At 40.1% G+C, this 17,353-nt stretch overlaps 1 protein-coding gene across 1 annotated transcript in view; it reads right to left on the bottom strand.

Annotated features, from left to right (window-relative positions):
* Positions 245–17,353, bottom strand: part of UTP18 (UTP18, small subunit processome component) — a 38,998-nt gene continuing 21,889 nt past the window's right edge. Inside the window, exons 10-14 of the mRNA XM_003131596.5 lie at positions 16,985–17,108; positions 8,894–9,068; positions 3,262–3,404; positions 2,414–2,452; positions 245–545 (exon numbers count right to left, since the gene is read on the bottom strand). Coding sequence (XP_003131644.2) covers positions 2,428–2,452; positions 3,262–3,404; positions 8,894–9,068; positions 16,985–17,108 — 467 coding nt within the window. The 3' untranslated portion in view covers positions 245–545; positions 2,414–2,427. The remainder of the gene's footprint in view (positions 546–2,413; positions 2,453–3,261; positions 3,405–8,893; positions 9,069–16,984; positions 17,109–17,353) is intronic.

Genomic DNA, 17,353 nt, shown 5'->3' with positions numbered 1-17,353 from the left:
TCTCATCACGCTCACAAATGTTGACTGACCTCCACGGCTCATCAGAACCTCTATTAGAAGATACCCCAGTACCAGAGAGATCTATGCTGGAAAAGAGGGACATGGTAACGAGGGTTAACCGTGTAACACGAGAATATGATTTCTGGCTCCAGACAAGTGCTTCCAATCTCTCATGTTCAGTCTTAAAAGAAATGCACCCAAATCAGTATGCGTGTGTAGATGGAAAGAGAAGAACCATATACACTTGTTTTCAAACAGAAGTTATGGGTTTATTAAAACATTTGTTGGAGATCCCTCACTGCTCAGTGGGTTAAGGATCCAACGCTGTCACTGCTGTGGCTCTAGTTAGAGCTGTGGCACAGGTTTGATCCTTGGCTTGGGAATTTCTGCATGCTGCTGACGTGGTCAAAAAATTTTTTTTAAAAATCCTGTTAACCTAAATAAGCACAGTTGGCACAATACATCATTGTCCATATATTATCATACATTCAGGAAAGTTTCTGAGAAAATTCATCAGGACAGGCTTCCTTTGGGCTCAAATGGATCTGAGGAAAGAACACAAGAAGTAACATAATTTATAGCTGCCAGTCATCAATAAACAACATGCCATTGTCATGTCATTTGGGGAAGTCAGGATAGCTGGACTGCTTTCCCTTCCTGGCTAATGATTTGTTCAAAATTCCACTACCTTCAAAAATCCTTTTCCCTAAATCTGAGAGAGAATGGATATGTGTATACGTATGACTAGGTCACTTTGTTGTACAGCAGAATATATCACTACCTTGTAAATTAACTATACCTTAATAAAACTTTAAAAATAAAAAATTTAAATTTAAAAAATTCTTCTCCCTAGAGTTCCCACTGTGGCTCAGGAGGCTAAGGACCCGAGATTGTCTCTTTGAGGATGTGTGTTTGATCCCTGGCCTCACTCAGTAAGATTAAGAATTCAGGAGTTCCCGTGGTGGCGCAGTGGTTAACGAATCCGACTAGGAACCATGAGGTTGCGGGTTCGGTCCCTGCCCTTGCTCAGTGGGTTAACGATCCGGCGTTGCCGTGAGCTGTGGTGTAGGTCGCAGACGTGGCTCGGATCCCGCGTTGCTGTGGCTCTGGCGTAGGCCGGTGGCTGCAGCTCTGATTCGACCCCTAGCCTGGGAACCTCCATGTGCCACAGGAGCGGCCCAAAGAAATAGCAACAAGACAAAAAAAAAAAAAAAAAGTATAAAAAAAAAAGATTAAGAATTCAATGTTGCTGCAAGCTGCAAGTTGTGGCTTGGATCCAGTGTTGCTATGGTTAGGGGGTAGGCCTGCAGCTGCAGCTCCGAGTTGACCCTGGACCAAGAACTTCCACATGCCACAGGTGCGGCTGTAAAAAAAAAAAAAAAAAAAAACTATTTTCCCTAATTAAATCTTTACGCACTCCCAGAGTCTCGTCTTTAACAATTATGAATCTCAGAGAAGACCAAATTAGTCACTTGTGATGAACAGGCCAACTGCAAAGCTCAACCTCAGAACCACTACCATATCTAGGGTGAAAAAAATCAAGCCATGGGAAGAGATGCATGTCCTACTGTTTTTAAATATCAAGCAGCCATTTGCTGAAGGCAGTCAAAAAAGTAGGTACTTCAAGCTATAAGATAAATGAGTACTAACAACGCAATGTACCTCATGATAAATGTAACACTGTCATATGTTATACAGGAAAGTTGTTGAGAGCAAACCCTAAGACTTACCACAAGTAAAAAAACTTTTTTCTATTTCTTTATTATTGTATCTACATGATATGATGGATGATCACTAAACCTACTGTGATAATCATTTCATGACATATGTTAGTTAAATCATCCTGCCGTATATCTTAAACCTATACAGTGCTGTATGCCAATTATATCTCAATAAAACTGCAATATATATATATATATGCATGTAACCAATATATACATTATATATGGCAGCAAAAACCAATAACCAGCCATTAACTACCTCTGTGACAAGCCACTATTAGGTAGCACAAGACCAGCCACTTACAATCTCTAAAGAAACACACAAAATAAAAGGGTTTGAGCTCATGGAAGCTGTAATTATAACTGAAGATACTTATCTCTCTGTTATCTAATCTCCTTTGTGGATTAAATATTCAGTAATTACAATTCTGATGACCATTATGGACACAATATTAGAGATCTGACCTCAGAAGAACAGAGCCAGATTTCTGTGATTTGAAATAAGAAATTTCCAAGGAAGGATCAAGTCCATCTAGGCTCTTCTGATCTACAACCATCCCATTCCCCTAAATGAACATACAGCAACCCAGAGGCACAGAAACAAGATCAATTAAAATGGTCCCTCTGCCAATTAAAAGCAACGGGTGTAACCTTAAAATCTGTAGAATCAATTAAAAAAAAGATTTTCTTACTTCATATTATCTCTTTAAAAGTCTGAGTAATGATGCAACCTGAAAAAGAAAACACAAATCATCAAAACAACAGTTGTGATACCCAGCATTATTGTCAGATCACAGAATAGAATTCGGGAAAACCTTAAGTGCAGAAATGTAATCACAACCATTCTCGCTAGGCAGCTGACATTCTGAGGGATCCTAATGCCAATGCATCAGATTTTAGCTAAAAGTTAAATCAAGACCTATGAAATACCTCCTCAGCCATATCCAGCAGAAAGGTTGTCAGTCCAACCCACATGCCAGAAACAGTCTCACTTAGAGACCAATGCTCTGGTGTAAATACTAATGGCTCTGGGGCTTAGAGAAAAGAAAAAAAAAAAATCAGTTATTACAACAAACCAATGTGTTGCAAGAGCAGCAAGAATCTACATCCTTTTATAAAAATCCAAACTGAAAGATCACTCTAAAAATGACCTTAAAAATGAAAATGATGGAATTATCAATTTTCCCAGTTCCACCCATTTCCTCTCAAAGTAAGTAAAAAACTATAAAACATATTGTTTGCTATGTTCTATTTTCGTAACTATCCCCTCAAAACCAATTTATATTCTCTCTCTTCTTCACCCCAGCTTTTAGCTTCTTTGAAAGCAGGCCTTCAAACATAAAACAGGGTCCTACATAACATTTGCTGCCAACACATGGAGGCAAGGAAAGGGCAATTTATCAATTAATAATTTATAATTACAATTACAGACTTAATAAATTATACATAACGGTAGAACCTGGAATGTAACAACCGTATCTTTACATTTTCAGAGGCGGTTGAGAAACGTTTCTGACTTTTAAACATAAATAATACCTACCTATACATCAGAGCCTTGCCTTTTTCATTCCCCAAGGCAAAGTACCCACTTCTGGGAGAAAAATCCATGGTATGAACAAGAGAAATATTCTTCTTTTTAGCAACTGGGAAGTTTGAAAACACTGTACAGGAAGGAAGGTGGACCTGTAGGAAATAATAAAGAGTTTTAAATTGCAACGACTGGGAACTTATCATTCTTAAATTTTAGTCTTCAATTTATCTTTTTGCTGGGGGAAAAAAGTTCATTTTGACTGTAGCACACGTGAAAGTTCAGTTCTCTCAAAGTAGGAGAGTGCTCCAAAATTAAAATTTGATTCTCAACGTGCTATTAACTGAGAAAGAAGGGAAGAGAAGAAAAGTGTTTTCCCTTTTTTATTCCTTTTCGGGGCCACACGCGCGGCATATGGAAGTTCCCAGGCCAGAGGTCAAACTGGAGCTGCAGCTGCTGGCCTACACCACTGCCTGAGCAACACCAGATCCCAGCCGCGTCTGCGACCTACACCACAGCTCACAGCAATGTGGAATCCTTAACCCCCTGAATGGGACCACAGATCAAGCCTGCATCCTCATGGGTACTAGTCAGGTTCGTTACTGCTGAGCCACAACGGGAACTCCCAGAAAGTGTTTTCTTGAAGCTTTTAATGCAGCATCTAGCATGGTGCCTGGGAAAGTCAAACAAATAAATGAATAAGGTGAAAACTCAAGAGGAGTACCCATTAACACTCTAACCTCATAACCACAGTAAAAAACACTAAAATTTGACCACAAGGAACAGATACTTTGAACATCATAGAGTCTGAAGCCAGAATTCCTGTCATGGCTCAGCGGAAACTAATCTGACTAATATCCATGAGGACACAAGTTCGACCTCTGGCCTCGCTCAATGGATTAAGGTTCCAGTGTTGCCAGGAGCTATGGTATAGATTGCAGACACGGCTCAAATCTGGCATTGCTGTGGCTGTGGTGTAGGCTGGCAGCTACAGCTCCCATTTGACCCCTAGCCTGGGAACCTCCATATGCTACAGGTGAGGCCCTAAAAAGAAAAAGAAAAAAAAAAAAAAAAAAAGAGTCTGAAGCGGAGACAAAGGCACACCAAATCTTCCAATATTATGTAACTCCTTTTTTTTCGCTTTTAGTTCTCAATTGTGTGGTATATTCTTTGCCTTTCACAGTCTCTCCTTGAGGAAGACTAAATGAGGAAAACCTGGTTCATCAAGTGAAACTGTGTTCCGAGAGCCAAAAGCTCACTTCGAGGCCAAGTCATTTTTTTCCAGAAAAGTCCACTGCCAGGGAAAACAGACCCAAATAGGCAAGCTGAGGCCTCATCCAATTTGTGGATAAATAAAACCTAAGCATGGAAGCAGTTACTTTAGCAGACTAGGATTTTAACAACTCGCACCCTCCCACATTCTCTAAGCTCTGCCAAGAAAAATAGCACCTTCACACTCAAAGACATAAAGAATTATCATTCAGCTGTTTATCTTCGTAGTCTATCATTCTTCACACTTTTCAATGAGACTTTAAACCACCCCATCAAGGTGCTTTTCATAGTACTTACCATGTAAAACACAATGTTAGAGATACTTCTGTCCACTGAACAGGTTTCAGCCGTTACTTGGCCCTGATCCCCCTGACATAATATACCTATTGATCATTTTGTCAAGAAGTCAAGTTGACAGTGAAATCTCCAACCCATTTTCAATTCTTCTCAACTTCTCCAGGAAGCAGGTTCTGCCTGCATAGCATGGTATCAATGCAAAGGCATTGGTGCTACTGAGAAGTGGTCTTGACCCGTTAATGCCAAAAAGTTGACAAAAACTGGGGCACAAGACACAAAGCAATTTTTTAAAACCCATGATTACCAGCAGGTTGCTGTGTATTTATTCTACCTAAATAAACAGAACAATTCTGTTACCAAAATTACCGGAAATAATGTGGTAAATATAAACACAAAGTGTATGATGTGAACAGTGTCCCTTCAGATATGGTGTCCTTGTGCAACAAATAACAACACAACCACATGCAGAGGCCATGGTTTCATACAAGCTGGTGTGTTCTTTCTGATGGAGGATACAGACCAAATTACTGACCTTTTTTTTTTTTTTTTAATTTATCTTACACTGACTTGGGTATCAAGGGCAAAAAAACATGTTTACAAGCCCTCATAAAAGACTCAACTGTATCTACCCGCAAATTTCCCTGGTGTAATCTCCCTGCTTTCATACACCTTCCCTCAGACCAATGACCCCCACCTGGTTAGAACTCAGCTGTGCTCTAATCTCTCTTTAGAAACCCTGTATTAAAAGCTATAATTGAACAAAGAAAAAGCCCAGTAAGAACTTAGCTTCTTTAATTCAAAAAGTTTCCTTTATCGCCCACGTAATTTTTGTCATTACATTTTAGGGTCCAGATATCAAAAGTCAACAAATAAAAGCACTCTCATCCTTAATTTAATGGATAAGAAGTTCCAGTTTGTCTGCAACGTCCAAGATTGCAGATGTAATAACAATTTAACTTCTGGGTCTTTTACTGGTGCAATGCCTTAGATTTATCTTCCCTACTTTGTGCCCAGATAACAGAACTCTTTGGATCATTATAAGAGACGGCATTTAATGATACTAAAACTGTTTCACTGAGCCATTCTGAAGCTGCTATGCCTGGTTTCTTTCCATTAGACATTATGGTTGACTACCATTTAAAAAACAGGAGTTGGCTGTTACTAATGAATTCCTTGTGTGATTTTGCCACAATAAAAACCATAAATGCTGCCATGATTACTGAAGCAAACTAGGCAGAACTAACTACTAGGCATCTTGCAGAATTTATTACATTAACAGAGATAGATCCCATGGTTTTCTAAAACAATTTACTACCACTAAAATGATAAAAGGTTAGTATGAATTAGTCCACCACTCCTCTCACAGGAGTAGGGATTTTAAAGCTGGCTTGAATTAGAACCCTCTCATTTATCAAACGATTCATTCAATAAGGAACCACTAAAATGCAATGCTCTATTTTCCAAACTCTTTTTGCAGCACAATCCTTTCTTCCCTCAAAATCTTATGCAGAATACCAATATGTACCACAGGTAACCGTGAAGCTGCTCCATGTGATACAGGGAGGAGCTTAGCCTCCTACTTAACCTATTTGCCACCTGAGAGGCCCTGAATATGTTCTAGGGCTCTGAGGAATTTAGCAAGAAAACCATTAAAATGCTAGAAAGAATATGGAATCTAGTATCACAGTTCACCACCCTTTACTAGCTGTTGACTATGGGTAGGCTAATCATCTGAGGACTGCTAATTGGCTCAAATTTCTTTGGTAAAATTCTTGATAAATCTTTGTAAACTATACACTATTAAACAAAGCTGATGAAACGCATGGCTAATTTGCTGAATGAGCAAGAGAAAAATAAGAATCTCTGTAACGTGCTTACAATCTGGTAGTCACATAACCATAGCACAATGCAATGCTGCTATTCAAAGTTCTATGCCATCTGTATGCCTGACTTAGAGCAAGTTGAATGAATGAAGAAATTGGTTCTGCCTGAAAGGTAAGAAACTTCAGTGATGGAGTGACACTTAAGCTGAGCTCTGAGGTTGGGCAGAAAAGAGTCAACACAGGCCTGAGGCTGACATCCTTAGAAAGGCCCACTTGCAAGAGTGGCCCTTAGATGGCATCTGAGAACTTGACTGGTACACAGCTCACTACAGTGATGGGAAACTTAACCTAATGATAAGGACGCTCACTGTGCCTAAGTGATTTGGCGAATGTGGTTTATGCTGAACACTTGTCTTTACTGTGGGTACCTCCCAGGCAGAGGATACTTACGTGATCGACCCTTAATAAGAACTCTGGGCACTGAGTCTCGAATGAGCTTCTCTGGGAGAAAAACACTTAACACATGCGGTCACAACTCGCTGGAGGAATTATATGTGTCCTATGTGATCACGCCAGGAGAGGACTCTTAGAAAGCTGTGCCTGGTTTCCTCCAGGCTTCGCCCCATGGGCCTTTTCCTTTTGCTGTATTTTTTTTTTTTTTTTTTTTTTTTTTTTTTTTGGTATAATTCACCAAGGAGTTCCCGTCTTGGCTCAGTGGTTAACTAGCACCCATGAAGACAGAGGTTCAATCCCTGGCCTCGCTCAGTGGATTAAGGATCTGGCATTGGCATGAGCTATGGTGTAGGTTGCAGACATGGCTCGAATTTGGCGTTGCTGTGGCTGGGGTGTAGGCTGGCGGCTACAGCTCTGACTTGACCCCTAGCCTGGGATCCTCCATGTGGCGCAGGTGTGGCCCTAAAAAGACCAAAAAAAAAAAAAAAAGAATAATTCACCAAATCTGGGGGAGGTCCTGGGGACCCCTGGCACAGAGCTATCTTCATAAATACTATCCAGCTATTTAAATTTAAATCTTTTTACACATTTTCAAGCTCAATTTATTTTCAAAATTTAAGAATTGTCTCCATATGACAACAGGCTTTAAAGAGGTAGATGAAGAAAGAAAACTACAGAGGAATGAAATCTTTAAATATATTCCTTCATATATAAGCTGAAAGAAACATCTGAAAATGAAAACCACCACTTAAGAAATGCTAGGAATGGGAGTTTCCTAGTGGCTCAGCAGATAAAAGATCCAGTGCTGAAACTCCCATGGCAGGGGTTCGATCCCTGGCCCAGAAACTTTCACATGCCACAGGCATGGCCAAAGAAAGAAATGCTAGGAATGGACAGCACAGCTTTCCCAAAAGAACTTAATACAAATTTAGTGGCTACTGTGCATCCTTTCTACAATCACACCCCAAAGCTACAATACTAGCAATTTCTACATCAAAAGAGGCTACTCTTTTTAAAATAATCCAACACTTTCCTATTATCTTTCCATGTTTTCAACTTAAATTTTAAAATGAGCAATGCTACCATATGATCCAGTGATCTCACTCGTAGGCATAAATCTGGACAAAACTTTCATTCAAAAAGTTAGATGCACCCCTATGTTCACTGCTGCACTATTCACAACAGCCAAGACATGGAAACAACCTAAATATTCAATGACGGATTAAGAAGATGTAGTACATATACACAATGGAATACTACTTAGCTATAAAAAAGAACAAAATAATGCCATCTGTAGCAACATGGATGAAACTAGAGACTCTCATATGAAGTGAAGTCAGAAAGAGAAAGACAAATACCATATGATATCACATATTTGGAATGTAACATATGGCACAAATGAACCTATCTACAGAAAAGAAACAAACTCATGGACTTGAGAACAGACTTGTGGTTGCCAAGGGGGAGGAGCAGGGAGTGGGATGGACCAGGAGTTTGTGGTTAGTAGATTGCATTTGGAGTGAATAAGCAATGAGATCCTGCTGTATAGCACAGGGAACTGTATCTAATCACTTGCAATGGAACATGATGGAGAATAATATGAAAAGAAGAATGCGTGTGTGTGTGTGTGTGTGTGGTGTGTGTGTGTGTGTGTGTGTGTGTATATGTATAACTGGGTCACTTTGCTGTACAGCAGAAATCAACACAACACTAAATCAACTATAAAATTCTTAAATAAAATTTAAAAAAATTTTAAATAAAATGATCAATGCTAAAAGGAAAGAGTAAGGAAATATTACCAATCTGACTGCTTCTTTCATTTTATCTGAAGCAATGGCCAAGATTTCTGTAGTAGGATTGAAAGTCAGAGAAGTAACACCTGTTACTAAGTTCATTATAGCTTTAATCGGCTTTGGGTTTGTTTCTTGGAGACAAGACTCTTGATTGTATATGTTTACCACTCCACAATTAGAACTGCGAAGAGAAAAAAGAATACAACAGATTAAAAACAAGCAAAAGGGCTTTCACAACCTACGTGAATATAGATTTAAACCCACAAACTGATATTTACAGGAAGCAGATGGTGTTACATGAGGCCCATGGCTGGAAAGCTCAACCAAAGGCAAAAGCTAGACACAGTCTATCAGTTCTACTGCAATCTTGCCAAATTCTTATTAACTCAGGCAGCTTTTCAATTACTAGTCTAGCTAGAAAATCCAAGAGAGTGCAGAATCTTCATTATTCAGTCCTTCAATAAATATTTACTGAATTTTTTTTTTTTTTCATCTTTTCTAAGGGCCGCGCCCGAGACATATGGAGGTTCCCAGGCTAGGGCTCTAATCAGAGCTGTAGCCGCTGGCCTATGCCACATTCCACAGCAAGGTGGGATCCGAGCCGCATCTGCAACCTACACCACAGCGCATGGTAACGCCAGATCCCTAACCCACTGAGCGAGGCCTGGGATTGAACCCATAACCTCATGGTTTCTAGGTGGATTCATTAACCACTGAGCCAGGACGGGAACTCCTGAATTTCTTCTCTATGCCTATTTAAGTGCCTGGGATACTAAAGAAACAAAAGGGACTAAGACTGCGACTCTCATAGCATTTATGGTCAACCTAATATTCCAGCATGCAAATGGAAGTTGTCCTTCCCCTACTTAGATCACCTCCTTTCTTTTTATATTCCGTTCTATTTATGAGAACTTCCAAATCAGTGGTGAACAAGAGCTGGGACAGCAGGCATCTTAGTTTTTGAACATCTACTGACAAGAGTTAATGAAGTGACCATCCACTCCAAGTTTTGAAATATTTACCAGCAATGAATTACACTCATGAAAAGTACATCTTAATGACTTTATCATTAACAGTATCATTGACAGACAAGAACTTTCAGTAAACATTTTTGACTTGAATATTCAGACCACCTAATGTTATGGGCATTATTTATAAGAAACATGAATAGGTCCTTGTAATTCACAGATACTTAAATTTAATTAGCAAATGCAATATAAACCAGAAAGATGCAAGAAATTAAGCCTCAAACTCAGAAAGGTGGCACTCGTGCATTCTACTCTGCGTTCTCCCATTCCTATCACTCAAATGTTATTTATTTTCTTAATATTTACTGCACACAATGAACCAGGCACAATGCATAAAAGAGACAAAGTCAGTTCACACACAAGATTCCACAGCTTGAAATTATAGCTGACGCACCAAATAGTATGCTAGATGTAATGCTTTAAAGTCTTCAAACTGGAGTTCCCGTCGTGGCGCAGTGGTTAACGAATCCGACTAGGAACCACGAGGTTGCGGGTTCGGTCCCTGCCCTGGCTCAGTGGGTTAACGATCCGGCGTTGCCGTGAGCTGTGGTGTAGGTTGCAGACACGGCTCAGATCCCACGGTGCTGTGGCCCTGGTGTAGGCTGGTGGCTACAGCTCCGATTGGACCCCTAGCCTGGGAATCTCCATATGCCGCGGGAGCGGCCCAAGAAATAGCAAAAAGACAAAAAAAAAATAAAGTCTTCAAACTACTCACAAATACATTTTCTCATGCACATTTCATATACATTAGGAACCCCTTAATTTAAGCCCTGATAACTCTATGTCGTCCATGCTAATCACTCAGGAGAAATAATATATACCCTGGGTTTGTGTAATTTTGTTATGGACTGAACGTTTGGGTCCCACTAAAATTCTTATGTTGAAATCTTAATCCAAAATATAACGATATTAGGAGGTGGGCTTTTGGGAAATGATCAGGTCATGAGAATAGAGCTCTCGCAAATGGGATTAAGGCCTTTATAAAAACGACCCCAGAGGCTCTCTCACTCTCTTTTCACCCTGTGAGGACACAGCAAGAAGTCAGCCTTCTGTAACCTGGGACAAAAGCCCTTACCATGACCCAAGCATGCTGGCAATATGATCTCAGATTTCCAGTCTCCAGAAATATGAGAAACAAATTTTCTGTTGACTATAAGCCACCCAGTCTCTACGGTACTTTGTTACGACAACCCAAAATGACTAAGACAAAATTTATCTTTATTTATATTTTTGACTTGGATCAAAATACCTATTATTACTTATACCAAATCTCTTCTCTACTGAAAGAGAATTTATACCTAAATCCATCTTAATTAAAGACAAGAAGCTATAATCCATATAGCTCTCTTCTAAATACCAATTTTAGATCAAATCTTACCGTTATGAACATCAGAGTATCCTTAAATTAAACCCTTAATTAATTCTTACTTGACTATTGCTTAAATGTGTGGAACAAAAATGGCACAATAATTTTGATAAACAGACTATTATAGTGGCATTTGTGTTAAAATATAACTGATTCTAACATGCTGAGAGTGCTTAGTCAATATTTATTGAATGTTATCTGTACATACTGCAGTACGCAAACTGTCTCAGGAATACAGAGTATCAGAAGAAATTTATCCCAGAAAAACCATGCCTGCAAGAAATACCCAGAAATACAAGAAAACATAAGCTAAGTTCTGTATGTGATCCAGAACCTCAAGAAGGGAAAAAGTAATATGAGTTGAAGTTGCTCCAGTGAAGCTTTGCGGAAGAGGTGAGACTTAGGGTGGGAAAGTGAGGTATCAGGCTAAAAAAAAAAAAAAATCACACAAAAAGTATCATTAGGTGGAAGAACAAAGGGAGAAAGGAGCTCATCCCTGAACTTCAAACTAAAAAAATAGATGTGACTATCATCCTCCCAACCCTAACCACAGCTGATTAGACTAGAAACAGTTCTTGAATCAAGAGGTCAATTCAGAGTTCCCGTCGTGGCTCAGTGGTTAACGAATCCGACTAGGAACCATGAGGTTGCGGGTTCGATCCCTGGCCTTGCCCAGTGGATTAAGGGTCCGATGTTGCTGTGGCACTGGCGTAGACTGGCGGCAACAGCTCCAATGAGACCCCTAGCCTGGGAACCTCCATGTGCCATAGGTGCAGCCCTAGAAAAAGACAAAAAAAAAAAAAAAAGAGGAGAGCTCAATCCATTATCAGAGCCCAACAGGAATGATGGCAATTAGCCAGATCAACCTACCTTATCAAGAGATAAAGGTCTCTCTCATCTCATTTATTCCCATGGACCACCAAAGATGTCCAAACGAGTGTCTTTAATCTAATTCCATACTGATTTCTAACCGCTTGTGGACACGGCTGTGAACCTATCTCTGACACTTCTCTCCTCCACCCTCACATGGACAACTCTTCTGGTTAATCAGGCCTGGAGCCTGAGAGCGTCACTGCTTTTCTCCCATCCCAATCTTCCCAGCAGTTATGACATGTTACAAGCGTCATTTACCTATCTCCCTATTCTCACTTGCACCCGTATCACTTAATGCCTGGATTACTGCAATGATCTCAAGGCTCATCTTCTTGCATCTCTATTCTTCTAGAGGCTGTCATGAGAATTACCTACTTCAAATCCTGAAATTCAGATATCATCATGATTCTCTACTTAAAAACCCTTAACGGTTTCTTTTCCCACTTCATATCATGTCCACACTCTTCAACACAGCACAAAAGACTTCTCTACAAGTTATCCCCAATTGCTTACCTTGTAGCCAAGCCCCCCTTAAGAGTCATCCCATCCATAGTCCTCTCAGAACACAAACCCGAATTCTCTCACCCTTTCCACTACCCCTGCAGTGGCAATGCCTTTCTCTGAATCCCATCTGGCCCTGAAAATGCCCAGATAAAGTGCCAATATATCCAAAAAACCTTTTCTAGATGTTCAATTATAACAACCCTCACCATTCCTAATATCCTTAAAATTAAAACTGTTACATTGGAGTTCCCACCATGGCTCAGCAGAAATGAATCCGATCATGAGGATGCAGGTTTGATCTCTGGCCTTGCTCAATGGGTTAAGGATCCAGTAGTGCTGTGAGCCATGGTGTAGGTCACAGACTCGGCTAGGATCCCGCATTGCTGTGACTGTGGTGTAGGGCAGCAGCTACAGCTCCGATTCAACCCCTAGCCTGAGAACCTCCATATGCCATGAGTGCGGCCCTAAAAAGACAAAAAAAAAAAAGAATCCAACTGCAGCAGCTCTGGTTGCTGTGGAGGTACAGGTTCAATCCCCAGCCTGGCGCAGTGGGATCCAGCGTGGCAGCTTGGATTAAATCTCTGGCCATACACTGCAGGTGCAGCTATAAAACAAAACAAAACAAAACAACCTCTCTTCATCTCACCTGCAGTCCTTATGATATGGCTTGCCTTGTAAACAGAGATACATGGATGCATTGGTCCCCACTGGAAGATCATAAACTATAAGATGCATCGTTCTATCTTACAGGCCCCAGCTCAATGCTCAATAAATGGTTTCATGAATAAGGACACTGAAGCAAAAACATCACTAAATAAAATAGGTTTTTCTTGCATTATAAAGCACCCGTGTCCTGAAGAATCTCCAGATGAAGCAAAATGAAACCCATTTTTTGTCCAATGAGAGCACTAAAATCAAAGGCCTATTAACTCCAGGCCCTAAATCAAAATGAATTTCATACTTTCCTACAGTCCTGAATTATTCCGTATTCTCTGCAACAATTTAGATGGAAACTAGTAAAAAGGCAAGTTTAATTTGTGTATTTATAAAAAGCTAATGAAGATGGAGGTCAACAAACATCTAATCACCTGACAGAATTTTGATTAGAAATATAAAAATAGGTATTTTTATGGCTTTGACCACTGGTTCCCCAAATGCAAAGACTCCAAAGTGGTGTATAGCTTGCACACCCCTAGTAAAGGCAGAAACCCCAAGCTAGTGATATTCCGTGGCTGTAGCACAAGATTCTCCTAACCTTTTCACTGTAAGCAAAGACTATGAAGCCACGAATAATGGGCATTCTCCAAGTCACCTTGTGGGGCCACGTGAATTTAGTGAGCCACCTTCCAAGGTCTGTTCCAAGGGCTGCCACATGCAGAGGAATAAATATGCCAGGTCTTAACTATTTCCCATTCTCCAATATACAGTTCTTTATACATTGCCACCATTCAAATGTTTCTTTCTTCTACTGACTTCTAGACCAGATAGGAAGTCACAAAACAAAACACACTACTGCATTTACAGAAGAAAGGTACAACTTAACTACAGATCCCACCCAGTGAAGTGAGAAGGGCAGTGCCACCGGGAAAAGTAAGACTGCAGAGTTCAAGACCCTACCTTATCAATGATTTCAGTTGTCTTACCCACCACTTCAGAGCAATCAGCCCCTCATCTATTAGGAAGGATTAGTCCAGAAGGATTTTCCCAGTACATTCCAATACTGATGTTGTATGAATTAATGTGACAACTTTTTCTTATTGCTTTTTAGGGCCACAGGTACCGCATATCAAAGTTCCCAGGCTAGGGGTTGAATCGCAGCTGCGGCTGCCAGCCTACGCCACAGCCACACAGGATCCGAGCAGTCTATGACCTACACCACAGCTCACGGCAACCCTCTGAACAAGGCCACAGATTGAACCCCCATCCTCATGGATACTAGTCTGGTCTGTTACTGCTGAGCCACAACAGGAACTCTCAACTACTTTCTAAAAATACGTAGCAATCCTTAGATTAACCAAAGGCATAGAAAAGATACTATAAACTAAAAGACTTCTCTACTTACAATATTCTTATTTTCCCTCTCAGAGCAAACTTTTAAATCAAAAGCATCTACTTTATATCAGTACACTGAAAAGAGTTAACAGATACTAACAGATGAATTATGAGATCAAAGGAGAAATTAATTCCCAGCACCAAAGGCTAGGACAGAGGGGTTTCACTCAGTACATGGACAGAGCAAGGAGAGGGAGGGAGGAAGAAGGGAAGGAGCAGCCAATCAACCAGCTTAAGTGAGTTCAGTTTCTCCTACCTCTGCCCTGATGCCACCACCAGTAACTCTTCCCCACCTGCCTGATAACATGAAGAAATTCCCCTAACAGGGGTTAAGGCCTTCTTTAGAGGTTTAACAATAAAAACCTAATAATGGTCCTTGACCAAGCACATCTGAGTTCAATTACACTGAAGGGCAATTAAACTCAAATGAGCTTTAACTACTAATATCAGATTCTTTCCTCTCTGGGCCCTTCAAAGAGGATTAGTAAAAAGGCTTTAAAAAAAAAAAAATTGATGCAAAAAAGAGAGGCAAGCCCAGGAAAGGATTAAATTAACTTCACAAATTTGAGTGAAGGTTATTTCTGTGTAGTATTCTTGTACCACATAAAGACAAAAGGTCTGCTTAAAATTACTTAGCAATAGTTTAAATACCAGTCTTCATTTTAAAGGAGCTTTAGTCTCAGAAGAGCTGCTAATCATGAGTTGCTGCCACAGCGCTCACTACTCTGGCAAAGGCCAGGCTCATGCTGTCTCCTGCCCATGGCAGAGCCACATGATGTTAGCCTATACGCCAGGCACCACAGCCTGGTTCTCCTTTCCTTGCTTCCCAGGCCCCAAGCTAACCAATTGCCAAATGGTGGTAGAACTATTTATAAGCAGTTTCCCCAGTTTTAACTTCTGAAGGATGGAGACATGAAGAAACAGTGGGGAGTGTGCTATGCTTTTGAAAAGGAAGATCCACAGGCTCTCCCAACAAGGGAGAGTGCGACTGAAATCTCTATGATCAATCGTGTTCAGTCCAAGATAATCATAAAAGACCGACTTCTGGAAGTTCTAAAATTACGAGTGGCGAGTAGTGATTTGATAGGTAAAATCGTTCAGAATTACAGGTAAGTATCCAATACCTCCTCCTCCAACACGGCATCTTTAGAACCAAGTAGGGAAATAAAGCCATCTTTTCCCCAGTATAATAACCATTTTTCTCAGCAACATGTTCTAGATAATATTTTCAAAGCCTCTATAATGCTAACAAAGAGGAGTTCCTGTTGGGGTTCAGCAGGTGAAGGACCCGACCAGTATCCATAAGGATGTGGGCTCAATCCCTGGCCTTGCTCAATGAGTTAAGGATCCAGTGTTGCTGTGAGCTGTGGCGCAGGTGGTAGATGCAGCGTTGCTGTGGCCTAGGCCAGCAACTGCAGCTCTGATCAACTACAGCCTTAAGAGGAAAGAAAAAAAAAAAAAAAAAAAAAAACTAACAAACAGTATTCCTAAGGAATATATTTTTGGTTTAAATTACTTACCTAGGCAAAGGAAAAAATGCTTTAAGTATTTTTAAGACCTCAAATCAAAGTTTAACTTATTCTACTGCATCGTCAGTGATAAGAAGCTAAAACAGTAACAGGAACACTTGATGTAATCAAATGAGTACTTCAAACATAAGAACAAATGTAATAATGTCGGCGTTCTCTAGTGGTGCAGTGAGTTAAGGATCTGGCATCGTCATCGCAGCAGCTCAAGTTACTGCTGTGGCACAGGTTCGAACCCTGGCCCAGGAACTTCCATGTGCCACAAGAGTAGCAAAAAGAAAATGTGACAAGATAGTCCAGTATTTTCTTTGCTTAAGAGCTGAAAAACTGCCATTAATTACATTATTAAATACAAATATTAACAGGTATTAAGATGATAAAATGTAAAATAAAAAACTTGGATTTACAGATTTCATATTACCAAAGAGTTTACAAACAGACCTATTCAAGCATCATCTAGTATATTCAATTATTTAATGTTTTCTCATTAGCAAAAGGTGATTAAAGATTACCAGGAGTTCCCGTTGTGGTGCAGTGGAAACGAACCCGACTAGGAACCATGAGGTTTTGGGTTCAATCCCTGGCCTAGCTCAGTGGGTTAAGGATCCAGGGTTGCTGTGGCTGTGGTGTAGGCCAGCAGCTATAGCTCCAATTCGATCCCCCTAGCCTGGGAACTTCCATACGCTGCAGGTGTGGCCCTACAAAGCAAAAAAAAAAAAAAAGATTACTGGAACCTCTTTGTACTTACCCACAAGCCACATACTGTCCATTTCTAGATGTGGCAATGCTTAAGCCATATAAACTGCCTTCATCAACAAATCTGTTAAGACACTTCCTAGAGTTCACATCCCAAACATAAACTTCCCCATCCGCTAAAGGAAAGAGACAAAAAAAAAAAAAAAAAAAAAAAAAAAAAAAAAGGGCTTGTGGTTAATTTTGCTTTAAACTTTTAAGGCAAATGAACTGATCATTCTTGATGCCTCTTTAACAACACGAGGGACTACAATAAAGACCTACTATGAATGTCCTAGATCTAGAAAACTTGCCTAAAAATATTTCTTGTATATAGAAATGCTAAAAATTTTAAAAATACTTCTTGAATATATTCTCCATATAT

This window comes from Sus scrofa, chromosome 12 (genome assembly GCF_000003025.6).
Source record: "Sus scrofa isolate TJ Tabasco breed Duroc chromosome 12, Sscrofa11.1, whole genome shotgun sequence".
Lineage (NCBI taxonomy): Eukaryota > Metazoa > Chordata > Mammalia > Artiodactyla > Suidae > Sus > Sus scrofa.
Note: the sequence above shows the minus strand (reverse complement) of the source record. Positions and strands in the feature narration are given on the sequence as shown.